The 27,090-nt window shown below is 43.6% G+C and overlaps 1 protein-coding gene across 1 annotated transcript in view; it reads left to right on the top strand.

The window, feature by feature from the left end:
• Positions 1 to 27,090, top strand: part of LOC127413494 (NT-3 growth factor receptor-like) — a 259,870-nt gene that overhangs the window by 110,882 nt on the left and 121,898 nt on the right. The window contains exons 6-11 of the mRNA XM_051650682.1: positions 8,458 to 8,600; positions 8,926 to 9,067; positions 15,504 to 15,809; positions 18,867 to 18,881; positions 24,516 to 24,565; positions 24,695 to 24,797. Coding sequence (XP_051506642.1) covers positions 8,458 to 8,600; positions 8,926 to 9,067; positions 15,504 to 15,809; positions 18,867 to 18,881; positions 24,516 to 24,565; positions 24,695 to 24,797 — 759 coding nt within the window. The remainder of the gene's footprint in view (positions 1 to 8,457; positions 8,601 to 8,925; positions 9,068 to 15,503; positions 15,810 to 18,866; positions 18,882 to 24,515; positions 24,566 to 24,694; positions 24,798 to 27,090) is intronic.

Here is a 27,090-nt window from a genome sequence, read left to right on the forward strand (position 1 = left end):
GGCACAGTAAACCAGGATTAATTTAATTAATGAATGAAAGTGTCCAGTGACAGGGCAGTTACTGAGATTAAGCGAGTAGTACACAGCTGGTCATGTGACGCTAACATTGCTGCCACCATGAGGCGCCCCTGCTTCATGTAGAATAAAATAGCTTTTATGAGTTTACTGAAATGACTGAACTCTTCATCTCATATGATTGGTCATGATTTTACACATATGTTTCAAAATTACTATTCATTTCTTTAGAAGTAAAACTTTTTAAATGAGCAAAAAAATTACTGAGTGAACCTTTAATGTCTAATTTATTTAAATCCTTTTAAATGGTCTGTTAAATAATTTACTGAAAGTAATATATATATATATATATATATATATATATATATATATATATATATATATATATATATATATATATATATATATATATATATATATATATATATATATATATATATATATATATATATATATATATATATATGTATATTTTTATATACATCTTTTCAACAAAATCATCATATTATAATGATAATAAAAATAGTATATTATATATTATATTTTTATATTATAACATTATTTCTAAACATTATTACACTATTACTCCTTTACAAAAATGTACCATCCTGACAAAGGTTTTTTTTTTTGATGGAGAGTGTTCCGATTTTGTTTTTCTTCGGACTGCGATGAAAACTTACTGACCAATGAGATAAGAGATTTTTGTCAGTCGATGCATAGCTTTTTTGTGGCCAAGACTTTCAAGTGTGCGTGTATGCACAAACTGACTTTAAAAAATAACCTTACCCTGAGAAATATTTAATGGATTAAAAAGTGACAACTTGCCCCATTCTCCCCTATATGGATAAATAAATATAAATAAAGAAATAACTTAATGAAGTATAGGTCATCCGCTAGTAGATTTTGCTGATAGCGATAACTAAGGTGGTGGGAAAGCCCGATAACTTTTTAAGTTTTTAAAATCTATAAATAGAATGTCAATTTGTTCTTATTCTTTCGTTATTATGGCAGGTAAAGACAAAGAGTCCAAAATGAATTTTTTCCAACCAAAATCCCAATAATAATCAGAAAAAAATGAAGTTTTGGTGCATAACGCAGGACTTGTAAGTATAAACAAGCCCAAAACAAACAGGGGACTTTCATTTTTAAATGACAAAATTATGAAAAAACTGTCGGCAACAATCGACATAGATTTTTGCAGATAATCAATGTTTCCAAAAAACAACTATCGGCACCGATTAATCGGTAAAACCGATATATCGGTCGGCCTCTAAAATGAAGTCAAACACAGATGCATGTTTGCTTTCTGGAAGCTGGGCTCTGCACTCCTGGCATAGGGAACCCCCAGTCACCTCTCAGCTAACACAAATTGTGTATAAATAACACAAGTTGCTTTTAAGAAACTCATATCCTTAGATATTTCAATGGTAACATAGCCTTTGTTCACACTGCAGGAAATATCTCATTTTTTAAAAATCTGTTTTTTTTAGATTGACTGCTCAAATTGCAGGTTATATGTGGACAGATCGGATTTTTGCTGTTCAGATTGCAGTCGCTTTTGCTAGCACGTCTACATTAGTTGTCATAGTAACAATTTATCAAAAGATGTTTTCATGAGGGCATCCAAATATTATCACATTCTTAACAGAACAGTGCTTATAAATGGGTGAGGTGGCAAATGCAATGTTTATTGCTGCTAAGGTTTACAATTATCCAGTTTTTGCCAGACATCCTGTATTTTATCCCAGAAAGGCCTGAAAGGTTTAGTAAAATGATCATTCTGAACTCATTTTTAAGTAATTTTTATTGACAATTCTCTTGTTCTGATCCTACAGCGTGGCCATCATTATTGTTTTCCCTTCAAAATGTCCTGTGAAGGCCATTTGGAATGCAGTACATACAACCCATCATGCACAACGAATGACAGAAAAAAAGGTTACTTTCGTAACCTCCGTTCCCTGATGGAGGGAACGAGATGTTGTGTCGATGTAGTGACACTAGGGGTCACTCTTGGGAGCCCCAAACACCTCTGCTTTTTTTAAAAAAGGCCAATGAAAATTGGCGAGTGGAATTTGCATGCCACTCCCCCAGACATACGGGTATAAAAGGAGCTGGTATGCAACCACTCATTCAGGTTTTGTGCTGAGGAGCCGAGACCAGGTCCCGGCCATTTCAGCGGGTAGTTCAGCATTGTGGCAAGAGGGACACAACGTCTTGTTCCCTCTATCAGGGAATGGAGGTTACAAAAGTAACCAGGACGTTCCCTATCTGTAACTCACTCGATGTTGTGTCGATGTAGTGACACTAGGGGTCCCTATACAAAACGGCACAACTAGCTGAACAGTGTTGCGTGAACTGGCGGTGTGTGATGGGCAGACTGCTGTGTACCTCGTAGCCAGTGCACCAGGCCATCATGTAACCTCCCTCAATGTTCTTATGAGCATCGAATGGTCCACCAGGAACAAGTCGTCTGCCAAACTATAGGGACAGGCTAGCCCAGCCGAGGCCTCTTTTCCCTCTCTTTTCTCCCCAAAAAGAGTGGAATTTGTTAACTGACTGGGAGCCATCAGTGTCTGCATCAGGGGGTGTCCCTCCCAAGGGGGAAGACACCACGGAGACAACACCCTGCCCAAAAAGAGGTGGGGGGGGGGGGTATTTTGAGTGGAATATGTCACATGGTCTTACCGAGTCTTGTCGGAAGTATGTCATGTGGAGAGGTCCCATGGTAGGTCCTGCCCAAAGGGGGAGGAGTTTCTACAAAGCATGGTGACCAAGGGCAGAGGGGCCCCTGCCCAAGGAAGATGCAATTTACTGACAGGGAAATGATTTTGCGGAATATATCACATGGGGTTGCCTTCGGGGGAACCAGCACATGCGGAGCACCTACCTCAGTACAGGGCCTCATTAGCGCACTTACACATATTACACAATTAGCACATTTCTCCGCAAATTCAACTGCCACAGGGCTAAGGAGGAAAGTCATCCAGGGATCACAGTCTGTGAATACTACTGGGTCTTCACGTCTTCCCCTCAAGGGAGGGGAAAGGCGCTATGTGCAAGCGGTACACCCAGCCAGTTGTCCCGGAACTTACCTGCTCGTGCCTGCCACTACTCGGGACAAGACCGGCTCAACCTGGTGATTGTAGAACCTTGCAAAGGTGTTGGGTGTTGCCCAGCCCGCTGCTCTGCAGATGTCTGCCAAAGAGGCGCCACTGGCCAGGGCCCAGGAGGCCGCCACACTCCTGGTAGAGTGGGCTCGTAACCCCACAAGGGGTGGCATGTCCTGAGCCTGATATGCCATCGTGATGGCGTCAATGACCCAGTGGGCGATCCTCTGTTTGGAGACAGTGCTTCCTTTCCGCTGTCCACCAAAGCAGAGAGTTGCTCGGAGCTTCTAAAGCTCTGCGTGCGATCCAAATAGATGCGTAAAGCTCGCACCGGACACAGCAACACCAAGGCTGGGTCTGCCTCCTCCTGGGGCAGTGCTTGCAGGTTCACCACCTGATCCCTAAAAGGGGTCGTGGGAACCTTGGGCACATAGCCCAATTGGCGTCTCAAGATCACGTAAGAGTAATCCGGACTGAACTCCAGGCACAATTCGCTGACAAAGAACGCCTGCAGGTCCCCTACCCTCTTGATGGAAGTGAGCGCAGTCAGCAGGGCAGTCTTCAAAGAGAGTGCCTTAGGCTCAGCTGACTCCAAGGGCTCAAAGGGAGCTCCCCGTAGATCCTGAAGGACTACAGATAGGTCCCACGGGGGGACAAGGCACGGTCTAGAGGGATTCAACCTCCTAGCGCCAATCAGGAACCTGATGATCAAGTCGTGCTTCCCCAAATACTTACCATCTACTGCATTGTGATGCGCCGAAATAGCGGCTACATACACCTTCAATGTGGAGGGGGACAGCCACCCCTCCAGCCTCTCCTGCAGGAAGGAAAGCACTGACCCAACTGCGCATCTCTGGGGGTCTTTGCGTCAGGAAGAACACCACTTAGTAAACAGACGCCACTTCAAGGCATACAGGCACCTCGTAGAGGGAGCCCTAGCCTGAGTGATCGTGTCTACCACCGCGGGTGGTAGGCCACTTGTCTTCCACGTCCCGTCCAGGGGCCAGACATGGAAATTCCAGAGGTCTGGTCGCGGGTGCCAGATGGTGCCCCGTCCCTGAGAAAGAAGGTCCTTCCTCAGGGGAATTCGCCGGGGGGGGCTGTTGTGAGGAGCATGAGATCTGAGAACCATGTCTGGGTGGGCCAGTAGGGTGCTACTAGGATGACCTGCTCCTCATCCTCCCTGACCTCACTGGGCTAGGCTCACTGGGGGAAGCACATATTTGCGTAGTCCAGGGGGCCAGCTGTGTGCCAGCGCATCTATACCGAGGGGTGCCTCGGTCAGGGCGTATCAGAGCGGGCAGTGGGAGGATTCCCTGGAAGCAAACAGGTCTACCTGTGCTCGGCCGAATCGACTCCAAATCAGCTGGACCACCTGAGGGTGGAGTCTCCACTCTCCCCTGAGGGTAACCTGACGTGACAGTGCATCTGCTGCAGTGTTGAGGTCACCCAGGATGTGAGTGGCTCGTAGCGACTTGAGGCGCTGCTGACACCAGAGTAGGAGACGGCGGGCGAGTTCTGACATGCAATGGGAGCGTAGACCGCCTTGGCAGTTGATGTATGCTACCGATGCTGTGTTGTCCGTCCGGACCAAAACATGCTTGCCCTGGATCAACGGCCAAACCTCCACAGGGCGAGCAGTACTGCCAACAACTCTAGGCAGTTGATGTGCCAACGCAGCCGCGGGCCAGTCCAGGAGCCAGCCCGCCCATTGTATACGGTGCCCCAGCCCGTCTTGGAGGCATCTGTTGTAACCACGACACGCCTGGAGACCTGCTCTAGGGGGACCCCTGCCCATAGAAATGCAAGGTCGGTCCACGGGCTGAAAAGGTGGAGACAGATCAGCGTGATGGCCATGCGATGTGTCCCGCGGTGCCATGCCCATCTTGGGACTCGAGTCTGAAGCCAGTGCTGAAGCGGTCTCATATGCATCAACCCGAGCGGTGTGGCCGCCTCTGAGGATGCCATATGCCCCAGGAGCCTCTGAAAAAGTTTCAGTGGAACCACTGTTCTCTGTCTGAATGCCTTCAGACAGTTCAGCACCGACTGTTCGCGCTTGTTCGTGAGGCGCGCTGTCATCGAGACTGAGTCCAACTCCAGACCGATAAAAGAGATGCTCTGAACCGGGGAGAGCTTGCTCTTTTCCCAGTTGACCCGAAGCCCCAGTCGGCTGAGGTGCCGGAGCACGAGGTCCCTGTGTGCGCACAGCAACTCTCAAGAGTGAGTTAGCATTACCCAGTCGTCGAGATAGTTGAGGATGCGGACGCCCACTTCCCTTAGCGAGGCAAGGGCAGCCTCTGCGACCTTCGTGAAGATGCAAGGGGACAAGAATAGGCCGAAGGGGAGGACCTTGTACTGGTATGCCTGGCCTACGAACGCAAACTGCAGGAAGTGTCGAGGTAAGACCGAGACGTGAAAGTATGCGTCCTTCAGGTCTACAGCCGTGAACCAATCTTGATGCCGGACACTTGCTAGAATGCGTTTTTGCATCAGCATCTTGAACAGGAGTCTGTGCAAAGCCCGGTTCAGTACTCGCAGGTCCAGGATTGGTCGCAACCCACCGCCTTTCTTCGGTACGAAGTAAGGGCTGTAGAACTCTTTCTTCATCTTGGCTGGAGGGACAGGCTCTATTGCGCCCTTGCGCAGAAGGGTAGCGATCTCTGCATGCAAGGTAGCGGCATTCTCGCCCTTCACCGAGAAGCGGACGCGCTGAGTCCAGGGACATCGAAGCACTTACCTGGCTCCTGCCACCCACCATAAGATTGGTCGAGAAGGGGGGAGGAGAAATCTCGTCCCCGTAGTCCACTGGAACCAATCCCGTGTGGGCGTGTTTATGCCACAGCTGGGTGCACAGGGGCGGGGGGGTCCGCCGCTGGAGTGCCATACCTGCCAAAATGGGATGGTGGACAGTGGTCATGACGACGGCCGTGCGCACCGGATATGTGACCCAGGAGACAAGGGATCCATTCTTTTGTCAGGCTTTTGGGTGCTGCAGCCTCCTGGGCATGCTGCGACAAAAGATTCTCTTCCCGGCCCTCCACCAGGGGATGGAGTGGTCTGTCGACCAGCCCCAGAGAAGTGGATCTCCTCGCCCCTGTGTCGCCCATCTCGGGGGTGCTTCGAAGCCTTCCTCGGGTTCTTAGCGGCCGGCCATGAGACGGGTGGCATCTGCTTCCTGCTGGAGCCGGGCCATGGGGCCGGGCTGCGGTGGAGCCAGTGTTTTTGCTGCAGGAGGACGCCCTTGGCGACGAGCAGACAGGTTGAGGGGTCTTAAGCCGCGGCGGGGCAGGATATGTTGTAAAACCTCCATCTGCTTCTTCACCGCCGATAACTGCTGGGCAAAGTCCTCGACGGTGTCGCCAAACAGGCCAACCTGGGAAATGGGGGCATCAAGGAACCGTGCCTTGTCTGCTTCTCCCATCTTGACCAAGTTGAGGCAAAGGTGGCACTCCTGGACCACCAGGGTGGACATCGCCTACCCGAGAGACCATGCTGTGACCTTCGTTGCCCGGAGAGCGAGGTCGGTCACCGAGCGCAGTTCCTGCATCAATCCCGGGTCAGAACTACCCTCGTGCAGTTCTTTTAGCACCTTGGCTTGGTGTACTTGCAGGAGAGCCATGGCGTGCAGGGCGGAGGCGGCTTGTCCAGCGGCACCGTAGGCTCTAGCCGTAAGGGACGACATAAACCTACAGGCCCTGGATGGGAGTCTCGGGCGCCCACGCTAGGTGGTGGCACTCTGCGGACACAAGTGCACCGCAAGCACCTTGTCCAGCTGGGGGATCACCGAATACCCCTGGCCGCTCCGCCATCGAGGGTAGCGAGTGTGGTGGGAGCTGAAAGACCGGGACCGGGCAGTAAAAGGTGTCTCCAACAATCTTGTCAGCTCCTCATGCACTTCCGGGAAGAAAGGAACGGGGGCGGGGCGTGGCCGGTGCCCCGTGCCCAGGAACCGATCGTCGAGCCGCGAGGGTTCAGGGGAGAGTGGAGGGTTCCACTCTAGCCTGACGCTCGCGGCCGCCCGGGAAAGCACGTCCGTCATTTCCACGACCATTCCCGAAGGAGGAAGCCGAGCCGAAGCCTCTGCGTTAGACTGGACGAGCCCGCTCTCAGATGCTGCACTCGATAACTCATTGTCTTCTGGAGCTCCGAACGAGAAGTCGAACTCGCGCTGAGACGAGCCGCCGGTCTCGTGCGAGAGCCTGATCGGGGCAAGCGAGTGTGCTGGGGAATGGGAGGTCCGTGGGGGGATACCCGCCGGAGATGGTCCCATTGATGTCCCCAAATCGCCCCTAGTGCTAACCGACGCGGCCTCAAACCCGTAGGTAGAAGGACCGGTGCGGGGAGCCGCTGGGGTAGCCGTGACCGCAATGTTGCCATGGTCATGTTCTCGCAATGAGGACATGACTCATCCACGAACGATGTCTCCGCATGGGCAGTGCCCAGACACGTAAGACAGCGATCGTGGCCGTTGGAAGCGGAGAGATAATGACCACAACCAGGAATAACACACAAAAGGAAAGGCATCTTTAAAAAGATGCGTCTTTAAAAAGACGTTCCGTGTGTGCCGCTCTTTCAGAAAGAAAATATACTCTTTTAGAATATACTCTTTTAAATGTTCTGCCGAAGCGCCCAGGGGCGTTCTCTGCAAACCACAGATGCAGACGGGGAGAAGCCGCTGAAATGCGCCGTAAGATCCAGCAGAGAGAGGTGAGTGAACTCGGTGGATGAATTCAGCTCAATGAATAGAACCGCTCGGCTCCGAAGAGAAAATCTGAATGAGTGGTTGCATACCAGCTCCTTTTATACCCATATGTCTGGGGGAGTGGCATGCAAATTCCACTCGCCAATTCTCACTGGCCTTTTTTCAATAAAGAAATGGTGTTTGGGGCTCTCAAGAGTGACCCCTAGTGTCACTACATCGACACAATGTCGAGTGAGTGACAGATAGGGAACGTATTTTAATCGGATTCCAAACCAGCTCCGAATGTGGTATGGATCAGGCTTGTAATAATCAGATTTTTTGTGTTTTTGTCCTGTTCAGACTACAAAAAACTTAAACGGATTTGAGTCAGATTTGCCAAACAAATTAAAAAATTCTGCCTGTGTGAACAAAGCCATAGTTTACACCAAAATACCCTAGTTACTACAGATATTGCTATCACAATAGTAAACACAAACTGTGATACCTTGCTATCAGTCAACAAATATAGAAATTAAACAAAATGAAATAAATATTCTGAAAGATTTAGACACTTGGAAACTATGATTACCATGGTAAATTTTTCTAATGGTGGTATCAGGATCAACGGACTAAATGGCCCTTGTTTTGATGTAGACCTGCCAGATATCAGTGTTGCTCACAGTAACCTCACTGTGATGGAGGGCGGTAATGTGACTCTCAGCTGTAACGGTTCTGGTTCTCCGTTACCTGAGGTGGACTGGACTGTGAACGGCCTTCACTCCATCAACACGCATCAGGTCAGCACCATTTATCATGCACAAAACACAACTGTAATCAGGAGGATGGCATGGCCGGTCCGTTATGGAGCACGGCCGGCACTGAATCAGCTGATCAGAAGGAGAGCGAGATAAGGGGCAGCCGCAGAGAGAGACGCACGCGGCCGTGTTGCATGTGTGTCTGTGTTTATGTTTGTTTTAAGTTAAATTTTATCATTAAACATTATGTTTACTGTTCAGCCAGTTCCTGCCTCCTCCTTGCCCGTTCTTTACTTGTTACAACAACCTACTGTATTTATTTCATCATAAGCATAATTAAATGTTTTGTGTTTCGCTTGCCCTCCAGTCGAACGTCTACTGGCCTAACATTCACTCCATCAACCTGACGCTGGTCAATGTGAGCCGGGACGACAATGGATTTGTTCTGACCTGTATCTCTGAGAATGTGGTGGGGATGACCAATGTGTCCCTTCAGCTTGCTGTGCTATGTACGTTGATCTTGTCTTTTGAATGTTGCATTTTTCATGTCTCATATTTATTGGTGATTGAACTTGAACACAGTTTTCACCTAGCAGATGATAAAATGGGTGAAAAATTCCATAGACTCACAGTAGGGGTGGGACCTAAGCCATCCTAGAGGAAGGTGGGACCAGAATATCCTGAAGGAAATGTAAAAATTTAGTTTCTATTTGCATGTTTTCATATCTGGGCCTATTTGTTAAGGTAAAGCGAAAGGTTATCTTTTAATATTTGCTCCAAAAGTCTGCTTCACTTTTCAGTGCTTTATCTAGAAACACTCTAAAGCTCATTTAACTACTGCCAAGAACTGTAAGTTGAGTGTATTTTAGTTGTTATGTTATTTAGTCCTATAATTACTTACTGCATGTGCGCTAAAACAGTATCACTTTACATACAAAAGAGAGATCAAAATAACATTGTGACACAAGTCATTTTTGTCTAACTATTTAAACTAGGGCTGCAAATCCTTATTCAGAAGTCATGGTAAAAATGCTTTAACTGGAATGTGATGTTGCAGACTTCAACACAGATTACACAGCATTCTCTAAAGAAGAACACTATTATATTGACACATTTAAAATAGAACAAGGTACTAAATTAATTGATATGCTAATTTACAACTATGCACCTGTGAGCTGTTGTGTTATTTTAATCAGAGGTCACGTGTGTTCAGCGAGCGTGTTGTGAGTATGCATTACAATTCTCGGCACTGTGTATAAGTGGGTTAACAAAGGTATAAGAGATGATTTAGCCGGAGGCAGAATTGTATCTGCAGCTTTCTGCTTTAATGGAAGTGAGCAGAGGCGTAGATTCCAGAGGGGATGAGGGTGAGGTAACCCCCCATTAATCAAAACAAGCAAGTACAACCCCCCCTTGAAATTTACACCCTTGGAAGTGAGAGAATGTTTCTCACGGATGATGTGGATGTTCCAGGACCCAGATATGATGTCACTCAGGCATCATTATGCTCATTAAATAGAGCATGATTTTAAGATAGTGGGTAGATGAAAAGCATTACATTTTATAACTGCGCAGACTAATGACTTTGACATTAAAGCGAGATCGGACTGGTTCTCGAGTCCGAGACCATATTTTCATGGTCTTGTTCATGTCATGGACTCATGAGCAATTTGACTCGGTCTTGACTCGAACTCGAACAAGTGTGGACTCGGACTTAACGGGCTGTTCACACCAAACTCGTTCGGTTCCTCCCAGCACCCAGAAGTCTATTTGATGTGTGTTTACATCTGGAAGACATCTATTTTACATTGCTTGCTCATCTGCAATACGTCTATTAGACATATGTCAATAAGAATGCCTCGGATGTCAAAAAATAATAATTTTATCTTTTTAAGATGTTTAGCAGATGTTAGATGCTTTCCAGATGAAAAGATCTAAAACAGACATCTCGGAGATGAACATTTTATCTGGGTTCCTTGCACTGCGTTGGTCGAACGGCCTCTAGTCTATTAGAAATGCTTTAGCCATTAGTTACATGAATGTTACACATACTAAAGAAAATGCAAAAAATACTTCTCTCAATGTCATCAGAATTGAATGTTTTCTGAAGAAAAAATAAAATAAAAAATGAAACGAAATCTTGCAGGTAAAAGTTAGCAGAAATGCTTACTTGACTTACAATGAATGAAATATAGTTGTGCAATTGTTAACAAACAAAAGGAAATTGTTAACAAATTGAATGTAAATGTTATATCACTTTCTGCGTAAACATTGTCATATTTAATACATTATTGTTTGGTTTTTAGGCCCATTTTAGTTTTTGTACAGTTATACTGTATTTTGTAAAGCAGAAATGTTAAAATAATAAATGATGTTTATTTGATATCTACGCCTATAGTTCTTTAAACTATTTAATACATTCATAAAAAAAACTCTTGTCTTAGACTCGATCTCAATTCAGACTTGGCCCTCTCCAGTCTTGGTCTTGAGTCGAACTCGACCTACACTTGTCTCGGACTGGACTTGGACTCGGATGAGCTGGTCTCGACTACAACACTGGTGAAATGACAGTGGCAAGATATACAGGCACTGCCAAATTTGTTTTTGATAACCAAGTGCAAGGCTTTCCATTGCTATCTTTAAGGAAGAATAAGGCTTAATTGTAGATTACCTATAAAGGATCTTGTCAACATAACATTTTATGTATATAGCTAACAATATTTTACATAACTTTTATTTCCTTCTTAAAGGGATAGTTCACCCAAAAATGAAAATTCTTTCACCATTTACTCACTCTCATGCCATCCCAGATGTGTATGACATTCTTTCTTCTGCTGAATACAAACAAATATTTCTAGAATAATATTTCAGCTTTGTAGGTCCTCACAATACAAGTGAATGGGTACCAACATTTTTAAGCTCCAAAATGCATATACATGCAGCATACAAGTAATACATAAGACTTCAGTAGTTAAATCCATGTCTTCAGAAGTGATATGATAGGTGTGGGTGAGAAACAGAGCAACATTTAAGTAAGTTTTTACTATAAATTATCCTCCCTGTCCAGTAGATGGTGAAATGCACAATGTAAATCACCAAAAACAAAAGAAGAAGAATGTGAAAGCAAAAGTGGAGATTTATAGTAAAAAGGACTTAAATATTGATCTGTTTCTCACCCACACCTATCATTCCACTTCTGAAGACATTTATTTAACCACTGCAGTCTTATGGATTACTTTATTCCTGCCTTTATGTGCTTTTGGAGCGTCAAATTTTGGCACCCATTCACTTGAATTGTGAGGACCTTCAGAGATGAAATATTCTTCTAAACATCTTTGTTTGTGTTCTGCAGAAGAAAGAAAGTCATTCACATCTGGGATAGCATTAGGGTGAGAAAATGAGAGATTTTTTTCATTTTTGGGTGAACTAACTCTTTAATATTGTCTCCCCAAAGGGGATTTGTTACAGTAATGGTTTTACTGGCAAACTATTAGAATGAGGATCACTGTTTACGTTGACAAGCATTATACCATTTTAAAGCTTGTAGGTTGAAATGTGTAATTTCTGCACCACTAGCAGTGTTAATATTTACAGTTTATATATACAGTTGTGCTCAAAAGTTTGCATACCCTGACAGAAATTGTGAAATTTTGGCATTGATTTTTGAAAATATGACTGATCATGCAAAAAAACTGTCTTTTATTTAAGGATAGTGATCATATTAAGCCATTTATTATCACATAGTTGTTTGGCTTCTTTTTAAATCAGAATGATAACAGAAATCATCCAAATGTCCCTGATCAAAAGTGTACATACCCTTGAATGTTTGGCCTTGTTACAGACACACAAGGTGACACACACAGGTTTAAATGGCAATTAAAGGTTAATTTCCCACACCTGTGGCTTTTCAAATTGCAATTAGTGTCTGTGTATAAATAGTCAATGAGTTTGTTAGCTCTCATGTGGATGCACTGAGCAGGCTAGATACTGAGCCATGGGGAGCAGAAAAGAACTGTCAAAAGACCTGCGTAACAAGGTAATGGAACTTTATAAAGATGGAAAAGGATATAAAAAGATATCCAAAGCCTTGAAAATGCCAGTCAGTACTGTTCAATCACTTATTAAGAAGTGGAAAATTCGGGGATCTCTTGATACCAAGCCAAGGTCAGGTAGACCAAGAAAGATTTCAGCCACAACTGCTAGAAGAATTGTTCGGAATACAAAGAAAAACCCACAGGTAACCTCAGGAGAAATACAGGCTGCTCTGGAAAAAGATGTTGTGGTTGTTTCAAGGACCACAATATGATGATACTTGAACAAAAATGAGTTGCATGGTCAAGATGCCAGAAAGCAGCTTTTACTGCGCCAATGCCACAAAAAAGCCCGGTTACAATATGCCCGACAACACCTTGACATGCCTCACAGCTTCTGGCACACTGTAATTTGGAGTGACGAGACCAAAATAGAGCTTTATGGTCACAACCATAACCGCTATGTTTGGAGAGGGGTCAACAAGGCCTATAGTGAAAAGAATACCATCCCCACTGTGAAGCATGGTGGTGGCTCACTAATGTTTTGGGGGTGTGTGAGCTCTAAAGGCACGGGGAATCTTGTGAAAATTGATGGCAAGTTGAATGCAGCATGTTATCAGAAAATACTGGTAGACAATTTGCATTCTTCTGCACGAAAGCTGTGCATGGGACGCTCTTGGACTTTCCAGCATGACAATGACCCTAAGCACAAGGCCAAGTTAACCCTCCAGTGGTTACAGCAGAAAAAGGTGAAGGTTCTGGAGTGGCCATCACAGTCTCCTGACCTTAATATCATCGAGCCACTCTGGGGAGATCTCAAATGTGCGGTTCATGCAAGATGACCAAAGACTTTGCATGACCTGGAGGCATTTTGCCCAATGGGCAGCTATACCACCTGCAAGAATTTGGGGCCTCATAGACAACTATTACAAAAGACTGCACACTGTCATTGATGCTAAAGGGGGCAATACACAGTATTAAGAACTAAGGGTATGCAGACTTTTGAGCAGGGGTCATTTCATTTTTTTCTTTGTTGCCATGATTTGTTATATGATTGTGCCATTCTGTTATAACCTACAGTTGAATATGAATCCCATAAGAAATAAAATAAATGTGTTTTGCCTGCTCACTCATGTTTTCTTTAAAAATGGTACATATATTACCAATTCTCCAAGCGTATGCAAACTTTGCAAAAATGTCCTTTAAATTTAGTCAACATTTCATCATGTCATATGCATTAATTTTAGTGACGAAAATGGTGTATACAGTTATTATAATCAATGAAAAAAAATTTTTTTAGTTGATGATAATATGCAAAATGACAAAAATGCATGTAACAGAGGAAACTTTAATAAAATATTAAAACATTTAGACAAAAATATATAAAGTTATATAAATGTAAATATATGTGTTTAAATTGATAGTTTAAAATATATATATATATATATATATATTATATTATATAATTTTTTAACTTTCAAAAAGGTATACGTTAATTCATTTTCGAACTTAAAGTATTAGTCTGGACTTGAATCACAAGCCTCTTCATGACAACTTAAATTTTTCAAATGGATTTATGAATACACAAAAATGAATTTTACTCATGTTTCATTAATAAGACTCTATTACCCTATGTTTTAATCAGGTTTTCCGAATGCAACCCCCATCTGCCACTGGTCAAAACAGTCCATCCTAAATATTACACAATTAGTGGAGCCAATGTTACTGTATCGGACTCATCAAGATACTCAAATAGAGCAAAGTTTTGAATTTGGGTCACGTTTTGTGCCATTGAACCACAGTGTTTATACTTTCACTTACTTATAGAAATCACCTTCAAAGGGCAAAGTTCCACAACACTGATTTTCAGTGGCATACTTTTTTCTAACCTTAAAAACATTTAAACCTATACTAAGCTTAGACTAGAATATAATGAAATACAGTACTGTATTTAAAGGTTTTTAAATATTTAAAGCATTTTATTATTATTATTATTATTTTATTCTGGGTAATTTCTCACAAGGGGCAGTGTCAACAAGTCTTAAAACGCCAAATAGAAATGTAGATGTTAGATGAATAACAAAGTGCTCTCATTGAATTTTAGTAGCCCAAACAAAAGCCCTGCAAATGGGATGTGCATCCCTCTCTTTCTCTTTGTCTCTCCTGAGGGGTTACAGCAGGACTCTCTAAATGACAGGTCTCATGCAGTAGTTAGAGCAGACAGGCCGAGAGGAAGGGGGCTGCTGCATGCTGATTATAAAACACATGTCATCTGTTTAGGTGGGATGTGTGCCGAGCTGCTCTATGGGAGGGATCTTTCTCTCGTCTAGTCTCATCAGTCTGCAAAGCCCAAATCACTTCTGTGAAAGAGGGCAACTGACAACAATGATGAGTTCCTGTTTGAATGACAAACATGCAGTGTTGGATGAGGCGCTTGCACAAGTAATATACAGTCTGTGACAGCATGATTACGAGCTGTCCCTCAGTCAATTAGTGCGCTGTACAATTTTTATAGACAAAATAATTAAGGAATGTATAGTTGTATGCACAAAAATGTCAATTTCATGTCAGAGCTGCGGTGAAACAATAGTGCATGTGCTTTTAGAGCTTTATTGGAAACACAAGGTTGAGTCTAGCCTGATTCGTGTCTTGATCTTATTCTCCAGTCCCCACTTTTGTAAGAAAATCGACTGGAATTGCATAAAAAAAGAATCCTCAGTCCACAGCCTTAACATAGGAGGCCAGCAAACCAATGGTTGGGTGACTTGTTTTTAGTTTTCTTCCTTTTACAGAAAATTACCATTGGTGAGAAATCTGTGCATTTCACAGCTGGCAAAAAGTGCCATGATCCAGTCTGAGTTGTATCCGTTAAGTGAAGTCTTGTATAAAGCCAGTTTTTCTTTCATCACATCAGTTCCGCCAGTAATCCTGAAGCTGGATGAGCCGGAACGCCGCCACCACACCTGCATTGAGTTCACTGTGAGGGGCTTCCCCCATCCCACGCTGCGCTGGTTCCACATGGACCGTGAGATCCTACAGAGCGAGTATATACACATGGAGATGGAGTATTACCAAGATTACTCAGAAGGCTGCTTGACTTTTGAAAACCCAACGCATTACGACAATGGAAATTACACCCTTGTGGCCACTAACCCTCTGGGGTCCGTCACCAAAACTGTCCACGGATATTTCCTTGAGCCACCTTTCAGTGAAGATGACGGTAAGTCTGTTAACTGTTTTTGAGCTATTTATTTACTCATGTATAATGAGGTAATGGTGTTGCTTTTTCTATTAAGCTCTGAAAATATATTTATAGATATCATTATGGCTGATTGCTTGGTTGCAATTGGGTGATTTGTGACAAAAAGAAAAAGAAAATAATAAAACTTGTCTCTCTTTGGAAATCTAGAAATTATATATGTCATATATTAAAGTTGCACAATTACTCAAAATAAAATTGAAATCACGATATGAACTTATTAAACCACAAAGGGCTGCGATTTAATTAAATAAATTCTTGCTTCTCACTTCAAAGTTTATGTGCGCTGCTCTGTCCTAGCTGTGTTGTGTTAGTGCATTATTACAGTGTTTTTTAGAGTGGTTCAGTGCTCCACAACTCTCTCTTGCTCAGAGCAACAGGTGTGCATCTATTTAATATACGTTTGCTTGCGTGTGCTGAATGCGTTATATTTAAAGCGCTACAGATTCACTTTAATTTCACTTTTGCTTAATTCCAAATATGTTTGGCCACTACAAGTTAATATACAAATACAAATAAAACACCCCATTGCACTGGGTATTTGTGGACATAGGAGATGTTAAAATGAGAAGCACATTATGCTGCTGTTGTAAATGTGAACTCAGCTACACACAAACTCTTCTTGCAGGTGTCTGCTAAAATAAATGCTTCAAAGTTTAGAACTCATTGGTTTAACTGGACTGCCTAGCAATGGCCATGGAAATTGAGAGATATTACCATTGTATAATAATAATAATAATCATTATAATATTAAGCGGCTGTCAATCGATTACAATTTTTAATCAAATTAATTGCAATGTTTGCTGATTAGTTAATGGAATTAATCACAATTGTAAGCACACAACACACAATGAATTCTAAACACATCTTGAGACCCCTGTGTTCGGATTTGCACACCATCAAGTTGTATCTGAATGCAAGAATGTGTTCTCTTGTGTTGTCTGCTGTCGGTGAGTGTGGTTTAAGCTTTGTGTTGCCTATACAACAGAGATTTCGCTTACTGCCCCTTAGACAAAACAGGGGGTATTTCAAGCTTGAATTGCTCCGATGGTAGGAATATTCCTTATTATTGACAGTAAAACAAGGGCAAAACATTACCAAATTTTTGTCAAAAGGAATCACTTTATTGTTTATCAAATCGCAGTTCAAATCGCAATCGCAATATTTTTAAAAATAATCTCAATATGACTTTTTGTCTAAATCGTGCAGCCCTATGAATTAATTAATTAATAAATAGGTCATTAACATAAACTAAGGCTGTTAATTTAATGCACTGGTACAATTTCATACTATTTACTATATAAAAAATGCAATAAAAAATGAACTCATTTAATCATACCCATTACCTATACATAAAGGAATTTTCCTACCATTGAAGCAATTTAAGGTTTAAGAACCACATAAATGCAAAGCACGTTTGTGCGAGTTTGCAGTGTGCCTGTAGGCTAGTGACAGCATTATGTTTAATGATATGAAAATAAATAAATATATTTACTTCTAAAACTAATTTTTGTAATGTCCATTCAATGTTTTTCACATCTGCCACATTAATGTCTGTTTTTTCTCATCAATTCACTTGATTTATCAGTGCATTACAATTAAGTTGATTCAATTTTTTAATCAATTGAAAACCCTCATATAAATACAATAAATTACATATAAATAAATACTTTTTTATATATACTCTATTATACTGTATACACTATAATGTATATTATACTGTATACTGTAAATATACAGTACTGTGCAAATGTTTTAGACACTTGAAAAATGTAGTATAGTTAGGATGTCTTCAAAAAATATTACCGTACATAGTTTTCATTTATCAACTGACATCATACAAAGTCCAGTAAACATAAAAAAGCGAATCAATATTTGGTGTGACCACTTTGCCTTCAAAACAGCACTGATTCTCCTAGGTACACCTGGACACAGTTTTACTTGGTTGTTGTCAGATAGGATGTTCCAAGCTTCTTGGAGAAAGCTCCACAGTTCTTCTATCAGTTTAGGCTGTCTCAATTGCTACTGTCTCTTCATGAAATCCCAAACTGACTCGATATTCACAGTGGGGGGATCTGTGGGGGCAATGACATTTGTTGCAGGACTCCCTGTACTTCTATTCTATTTGCAAAAGGAATGTTTGGGAGTCTAAAATGTATATGTCCTATTGATACACTGAAGCTGAAGATATAAATAACCTTGGTCTTAAATTACTTTTGCACAGTACTGTATACACCGATCAGCCACAACATTAAAACCGCCTGCCTAATATTGTGTAGGTCCCCCTCGTGCCGCCAAAACAGCACCAACCTGCATCTCAGAATAGCATTCGGAGTAAATTCTAGAGACCGTTGTATGTAAAAATCCCAGGAGATCAGCAGTTACAGAAATACTCAAACCAGCCCATCTGGCACCAGCAATCTTCCATGTTAATCGTGTTGCAGCAGTGCAGTGCATAAAATTATGCAGATACGGGTCAGGAACATCAGTTAATGTTCACATCAACCATCAGAATAGGGAAAAAATGTGATCTCATTTGTGGTATGATTGTTGGTGCCAGATGGACTGATTTGAGTATTTCTGTAACTGTTGTTCTCCTGGGATTTTCATGCACAACAGTCTCTAGAATTTACTCCGACTGGTGCCAAAAACAAAAAAACATCCAGTGATCGGCAGTTCTGTGGACGGAAATAATTGTTGATGAGAGAGGTCAACAGAGAATGGCCAGACTGGTTCGAACTGACAAAGTTTACAGTAACTCATGTAACCACTCTGTACAATTGTGGTGAGAAGAATAGCATCTCAGAATGCTATACTGAGATGCAGGTTGGCGCTGTTTTGGCGGCACGAGGGGGACTTACACAAAATTAGGCAGGTGGTTTTAATGTTGTGGCTGATCGGTGTATACTATAGTATATATATTTATATGTATTTAAAAGTTTTGTTCTCTTATTCCTCCATTGTTAATCTTTCCTTTTTTTTCTTTTCTTTCTTCTCCTTGTGCGCTGCCATTTTTAGGCATAATTGAGTACAGTAAGTACCTCTCTCTCTTTGACACTAAAAGTACAGACAGACAAAAAATATTTCTATATTATGTCCTTGTTCTGGCTTTGTCCAATACACAATTATTTTATTCTGTCCTCAAATATAATATCTACAATATCTAAGAAAATAGAGAATACATTGAAGGATTTGATCAGACAATATAATCTTTTAAGCAGTATCTCATATATAATAATTCAATAAAACACTCAACAAGAGCATGCACTACATAACCTTGCTCCATCTTACACTTAAAATTGTCCTTATTCTCCTGTATCTGTAAGAGAGGACAACCCCATCCACACTTTACATTGGGAAAAATAGCTATTGTGCATTTCAAAACGTTAGTACACATGAGAGAAGGGCGATTTCGGCACGTACACAAGCTCTTTGTAGATGGAGCATGGAAAGTTCAGGATGGTGTAATTGTTTTTAGAGTCCAGAGAAGGATGGCTCATACTTTGGGTGCATGACACAACAATATGCTGCACTTTAACCATTATGGTTCAATTACGTGGCTGGCAATTCCTCTCTGGCACCTACACAGGTTTAGACTTCTGAACCCATAAAAGCCCTCCCTGTAACTTGACGACTCTCGAGATGTGATGAAGTTTGAGAAAGTGCCGTTTATGGAACAAAGTGAGAAAACGTCCTGGTTACTTGTGTAACCTCCATTCCCTGATGGAGGGAACGAGACGTTGTGTCGATGTAGTGACACTAGGGGTCACTCTTGGGAGCCTGAGACACCTCTGGTCTTTGATAAAAGGCCAATGAAAATTGGCGAGTGGTATTTGCATGCCACTCCTCTGGACATACGGGTATAAAAGGAGCTGGTACGCAACCACTCATTCAGGTTTTATGCTGAGGAGCCGAGACAAGGTCCGGCCACTTCAGTGGGTAGTTCAGCATTGTGGCAGGAGGGACACAACGTCTTGTTCCCTCCATCAGGGAATGGAGGTTACGCAAGTAACCAGGACATTCCCTATCTGTCACTCACTCGTTGTTGTATCGATGTAGTGACACTAGGGTCCCTATACGAAACGCCACAACTGGCTGAACTGTGTTACGTGAACTGGCGGTGTGTGACGGGCAGACCACTGTGTGCCTCATAGCCAGCACACCAGGTCAACACGTAACATCCCCCAACATATTTATGAGTGTCGAACGGCCCTTTGGGGACAAGTCGACTATCCAAAAGAAAGAGACAGGCTAACCCAGGCATCTTTTCCCCTTCTTTTTTTACACTCCCTAAAAATGAAGGGGGATTATCCGACTGGGCCACCAGGTCTAGTCGGGGGGTGTCCCTCCCAAGGGGAGGACAAGGCGGAGACCACACCTCGCCCAAAGAGAGGGGGGATAATTAAGTGGAAAAATACATCACATGGTCTTTCCGACCATGTGGAGAGTCTTCAAGGTAGCTCCTACCCAATGGGGGAGGAGTTACTACAAACATGGAGACTGGGTCAGAGGGGCTTTGATATACATCGCATGGGGTTTGCCTTACAGGGAACTGCCACATGCGGATTACCTAGCCCAGAACAGGACTCTTAGTTAGCACGTGTACTGGGCCGGCAGCGAGTCTCTCCAAAAACTTGACTGCCACAGGGCTCGGAGGAAGTCATCCAGGGAACATAGTTTGTGAACACTACTGGGAATTAATGGCGCACGTCTTCAGCTCAAAAGAGGTGGAAGGCGCTATGTGCAAGCGATACACCCGACCGGCTATCCCAGGCTTATCCGCTTGTATTGCGTGCCACTACCTGGGAGGAAACCGGTTCCACCCGGAGGTTGTAGAACCTTGCAAAGGTGTTGGGTGTTGCCCAGCCTGCTGCTCTGCAAATGTCTGTTAGAGAGGCACTCCTGGCCAGTGCCCAGGAGGCCGCTAAACCCCTGGTAGAATGGGCTCGTAGCCCTACCGGGGGCGGCACGTCCTGGGCGTGATATGCCATAGTTATGGCGTCAATGAGCCAGTGGGCGATCCTCTGCTTGGATACAGTGCTTCCTTTCCACTGTGCACCAAAGCAGACAAAGAGCTGCTCAGAGATCCTAAAGCCCTGCGTGCGATCCAAATAGATGCGTAAAGCACGCACCGGACACAGCAACGACAGGGCTGGGTCTGCCTCCTCCTGGGGCAGCACTTGCAGGTTCACCACCTGGTCCCTAAAAGGGGTGGTGGGAACCTTGGGCACATAGCCCGGTCGGGGTCTCAGGATCACATGAGAGTAGCCCGGACCGAACTCCAGGCACGTTTCGCTGACAGAGAACGCTTGCAGGTCTCTTACCCTCTTGATGGAAATGAGCACAGTCAGGAGCCTGAAGAACTACAGAGAGGTCCCATGAGGGAACGAGGCGCGGTCTGGAGGGATTCAGCCTCCTGGCACATCTCAGGAACCTGATGATCAGGTCGTGCTTCCCTAAGGACTTACCGTCGACTGCGTCGTGGTGTGCTGCTATACAGCCACCCTTCCAACCTCTCCTGCAGGAAGGAAAGCACTGATCCGACTGAGCATCTCTGGGGGTCTTCCCATCGGGAAGAACACCACTTAGCGAACAGATGCCACTTAAAGGCATACAGGTGCCTCGTAGAGGGGGCCCTAACCTGAGTGTCTACCACCCTGGGTCCAGGGGCCAGACATAGAGATTCTAGAGGTCTGGACACAGGTGCCAGATGGTGCCCCATCCTTGAGAAAGAAGGTCCTTCCTCAGGGGAATTCGCCGGGGGGGGAGGGGGGGGGCTGTCGCGAGGAGTGTGAGGTCTGAGAACCACGTAGGCTCACTGGGGGAAACGCATATTTGCGCAGGCCAGGGGGCCAGCTGTGTGCCAGCGCGTCTATGCCAAGGGGGGCCTCAGTCAGGGCGTACCAGAGCGGGCAGTGGGAGGATTCTTGGGAGGTGAACAGGTCCACCTGTGCCCGTCTGAATCGACTCCAAATCAGCTGGACCACCTGAGGGTGGAGTCTCCACTCACCCCTGAGGGTAACCTGCCTTGATAGCGCGTCCGCTGTAGTGTTGAGGTTGCCCGGGATGTGAGTGGCTCGCAGCGACTTGAAGTGCTGCTGACTCCAGAGGAGGAGACGGCGGGCGAGTTGTGACATACAACGAGGGGATGTGGCGAAATCAAACAAAAAGGCAAAAAAAGATTCTCCACCCGGCCCTCCACCGGGGGATGGAGTGGTCTTCTTACCAGCTCCAGGTGAGTGGGTTTCTTCATCCCTGGATCGCCCGTCTCAGGGGCGCTTTGACGACCTCCGTGGGTTCTTAGCAGCCAACTGTGAGACGGGTGGCGTCTGCTTCCTTCGGTGGGCTCCACGCCGGGGCCGGGCTGACGGGGCGGGCTGTGGCGGAGCAGGTGCAGTCACCACAGGGGGACGCCCTTGGCGACGAGCAGATGGGGTGCGGGATCTTGAGCCGCACTGGGGCAGGATAAGCCGGATAGCCTCCGTCTGCTGCTTCACCTCCGAGAACTTCTGGGCAAAGTCCTCGACGGTGTCGCCGAATAGGCCAGCCTGGGAAATGGGGGCAGCAAGGAACTGTGTCTTGTCAGCCTCACCCATCTTGACCAGGTTGAGCCAAAGGTGGCGCTCCCGGACCACTAATGTGGCCATCGTCTGCCCGAGAGACCACGCGTGACCTTCGTCGCTCGGAGAGTGAGGTCGGTCACCGAGCGCAGTTCCTGCATCAAATCTGGGGTGGAACTACCCTCGTGCAGTTCTTTCAACGCATTGGCTTGGTGGACCTGCAGGAGAGCCATGGCATGCAGGGCAGAGGCGGCTTGTCCAGCAGCGCTGTAAGCTTTAGCCGTCAGGGACGATGTGAATCTACAGGACTTGGACGGGAGCTTAGGTTTTCCACGCCAGGTGGCGGCGCTCTGTGGGCATAGGTGCACCGCGAGCGCCTTATCCACCAGGGGAATCGCCGTATAGCCCCTGGCTATATTACTACGTAATTGGGGCCGGGCAGTAAAAGGTGCCTCCCACGATTTCGTCAGCTCCTCGTGCACTTCCGGGAAGAAAGGCACTGAAGCGGGGCGTGGTTGTTTTGAGCGGTGCCACGTCCATCATGTCCATCATTTCTGCATCAGCCTGTGACTGGGCAATTGTCCCCAAGGGGGGGAGCCCAGCTGAGGATTCTGCATCCGACTGGACAAGCCCGCTCTCCGATGCTGCGCTCGAGAGCTCATCATCTTCACGGGCTCCGAACAAGAGGCCAGACTCACCATGAGACGAGCCGGCGGACTCATCCGGAAGCCCGACTGGGGCAGACGAGTGTGCTGAAGAATGGGAGGTCCGCGGGGGGATACCCGGCAGAGGCGATCCCATTGGGGCCCCCAAATCGCCCCCCAGTGCTGGCCTCATACCCGTAGGTAGAAGGACCAAGGCAGGGTCTTGCTTACGAAAGCAAGCCGCGACCGCAACATTGCCATGGTCATGGTCATGTTCTGCCATGGTCATGTTCTCGCATACCCGTAGGTAGAAGGACCAAGGTGGGGTCTTGCTTACGAAAGTAAGCCGCGACCGCATTGTTGCCATGGTCATGTTCTCGCAGTGAGAACATGAACCATCCACGAACGCTGCCTCCATGTGGGTCGCGTCCAGACACGAAAGACAGCGAAAATGACCATCCGAAGTTGAGAGATAATGACCGCAGCCAGGAATAAAACACAATCGGAAAGGCATCTTTAAAAAGACCCGTCTTTAAAAAGACGTTCCGTGTGTGCCGCTCTTTTAGAGAAATATACTCTTTTAGAGAAGTAAACTCTTTCAGAATATATACTCTCTTTTTTCTGCCGAAGCGCCCAGGGGCATTCTCTGCAGTGCACCAGTGCAGAGGAGTGAGAAGCCGCTGAAATGCGCTGTCAGATCCAGTAGAGGTGAATGAACAGTAGTAGTTCAGCTCAGTGAGCATGACCGTTCGGCTCCAAAGAGAAAATCTGAATGAGTGGTTGCATACCAGCTCCTTTTATACCCGTATGTCCGGGGGAGTGGCATGCAAATACCACTCGCCAATTTTCATTGGCCTTTTATCAAAGACCAGAGGTGTCTCGGGCTCCCAAGAGTGACCCCTAGTGTCACTACATCGACACAACGTCAAGTGAGTGACAGATAGGGAACACTGAACTAAACACATAACCGAACATAACCAAACTGGACTAGACTTGACTCAATTATTGACTTCAAACATGATTTACATACACATTATCTTCCATAATCTATTAAAATGCCTACATTAAGGCATCAAAAGCACACTCCCAATGCCAAAGCTGTTCCAAAAGTTTCTACTATTCCTTGACCAAATTCAACAGTATATAATTTGCTCAGTTCTGCCTACTGTTTTACATACAATTTATTTTTGTAAATATCAGGCACCATACAGTGTATACTGTGTAGTATTCAGTAAGTAGTTAGTTACAGTAGGATTCCATTTCAAAAATACCCAAGATCACAAAATCCTACACACTTCTTAATAAAAACATACTACATTTATACTATTGGTTTCATGTAGTACAATCAGTTTAGCTGAAAACGGAATTTGAAATAGAGATTTTTTTTAAAGAAGAAGTTCAAAACACACAAATGAAGACATCTTTTGGCCTCCCCAACTGATTGTCTTTTCTATTTCCTGTAGCTCCAGTACCTGAAGATGAGGTGAAGAGACCTGAAGATGATTCATTTGGAGTAAAAATTCCTTATTGTCTAAAATGCACAACAGGCTGAAGTTCAAGTCTGTTTGTCATCCTTCTATTTCACCAAGTTTTAAACCAATGTAGTTGTGTCCTTGAATGTGTTATTGCTTTCTTCCTGTAGATGTCAATTGCTGTGGGTCTGGCTGGTTTTGGCTGTGTCTTCCTCATTGTGGTTTTCATCCTCATCAACAAATACAGCAGGCGCAACAAATTTGGAATAAAAGGTAAGTGAAAATATATTCTTTGACATTTTTGTACTGCTGGATTTGTTAAATGATGAATTCCCAATGGAAAAACACAAATATAAAACCCTATACATTTTTTTACTCTTTCCTGAACCAAACACAATGCATTTTCTTAGTCTTTTAGCTGTCATTCATCCTGAGGGACTCTGTAACATTATAAGAGCTCACGGCTTTGGTTTTGGGTTATGTTTAGAGCCATTTTTTAAACAGTGTTATAGCGCATAATGAGTCAGATAGGGTTTGGTTTGTGCTGTGTGGATTTCTGTGAATAGAATTTGAGTTGAATGCATCCTCCAGTCTCAGACCTTGGGGAGGCATTTGGCGGAAATGCCTGCAAGTATTTCTTCAGTTAGCCTGACTTCTTCTGGCAGTGTTATTGCTTATACCACAGTAGTGTAGTTTATGTCACTGTGGAGCAAGTGTTTACAGAATTGCTTTTTGTTTCAAACCAACATTTGTAGTAGGGGTGGATGGTATGAACAAAATATATAATGCGGCATGATTTTTTAAAATTTAGTTTTATCATTATAACTGTATACATTATATCAAAGTATAGTTATTTTAGCTGGATAGTCAAGAAAAAATGTGTTTGATAATCCAGTGATTCATCAATGAAAGGAACTTGATATAAAAATTAAGTTACAAACAAAAGACTGAAAAACAGTCAAAAGGATAGTTCAGACAAAATTTTGATTGAATGAGCCACATTCAAAACTTTTGTTTTTGTGCACACATCACACAATTAATTTTATATATTATTGCTTGGTAACCCTAAACAACTAGATTTAATTTTGCATTACTCTCCACAATAAAAAGTTCTTCCTCATCTTAACTTGATTGGGACACGTCCCGCTCTGTATTTTCACATTAATCCATGTTTTTTGTAGCTCTCACATGTAAATAACATAAAGCAATCCTGCCCACTGATCGCTGTGTATACTGTATATATCTACCATGGTACAGTATAGGAACAAAATAACACATTTCAATGTACTGTATATGCCGCCTGGTCCTCATTAACATTTATGCATTTAGCATATGCTTTATCCAAAATGACTTAGTGTTCTCGGGTAAATAGGGTGAATATGGGCAAAGTTGGACACTTTTGGAAATTTTACATTTCTTGGCCCCTTAAATTGTGATCCAAATGCCATATAACCTGATATTATACCTTTATAGAAAGCATAGGATGCCTCCTACCATAGTCAAAAGCAAAAATGAAGACATAATGGGAAGAAGAACCTTTGAATACCCTCTTTTGACCAAATCCCAGATTTTTTTCAGGCAGTAATGGTAAAGTGGGACACTACAAGCTAGACCGAGGCCTGTACTTAAGTAGTCTATTGTAAGTATTTATTTTATTTGCAACCTAGGCTTACATGAAGATATAGGACATTTCTAAACTTGCTAAATCAACTTAAATTGATATTAGTGTAAAACATTTTGTAAACACAGGGAAAAATAAACACTGTTCAGAATTTGAATATATTATAAATTTGCTTGCAACAGTGTATAGCACAAAAACTTATATAAAACCTCAGAAAGCATTCCCATCCAAAACACAAAGGTGCAGGTGCTCAAAAAACAAATCATTAAAAAAGGGAAAAATTGGCTACATTAATTTATATTTTCTATTCATGGTACCTAAAAATTATATGATCAAAAGAACAAATTGAAATAATTAATTTTCCTTTCATTGCATGTAAATACACTGCATTGTGCACTGCACTACACACATGTAAATACACTACATACTGAACTGCAATTAACTGCCATTCAATCATTATTATTATTACAGGAAAGATAATAATAAACTCATAACTCTTGATATGCTGTCCCACTTTACCAGAATCACTCTGTCTCACTTTGCCAGTATGATTCTGGTAAAGTTGGACAGAGGAAAATGATTCTATAGAAAATATATCTACAAATTATTTGGAAGTAAATTTTACATTTTCAGATATACTTTCACATCATAAATCATTATATGTAACATTTACAGACAACTTTTACTTTTTTATAACCTTAAAAAGATTTATCTCAAATATTTGTGTAAATGCTTTTTACTTTTTTTTTTTTGCTTTGCTTTTCCCACTGGTGGTCATGAAAAGAGTTCTGCCACACATCCCGATGCAACATAATCAACTTAAAACATCGTTAATTGTTTACTTCCCGAGATTAGTTTTGTGTAATGATTTTTAACCATTTAAGGAAATACACATGGATATAATGGGGATCAAGCTTAACTGTCCCACTTTACCCTTTATTCCAC

This window comes from Myxocyprinus asiaticus, chromosome 2 (assembly GCF_019703515.2).
Source record: "Myxocyprinus asiaticus isolate MX2 ecotype Aquarium Trade chromosome 2, UBuf_Myxa_2, whole genome shotgun sequence".
Classification (NCBI taxonomy): Eukaryota; Metazoa; Chordata; class Actinopteri; order Cypriniformes; family Catostomidae; genus Myxocyprinus; species Myxocyprinus asiaticus.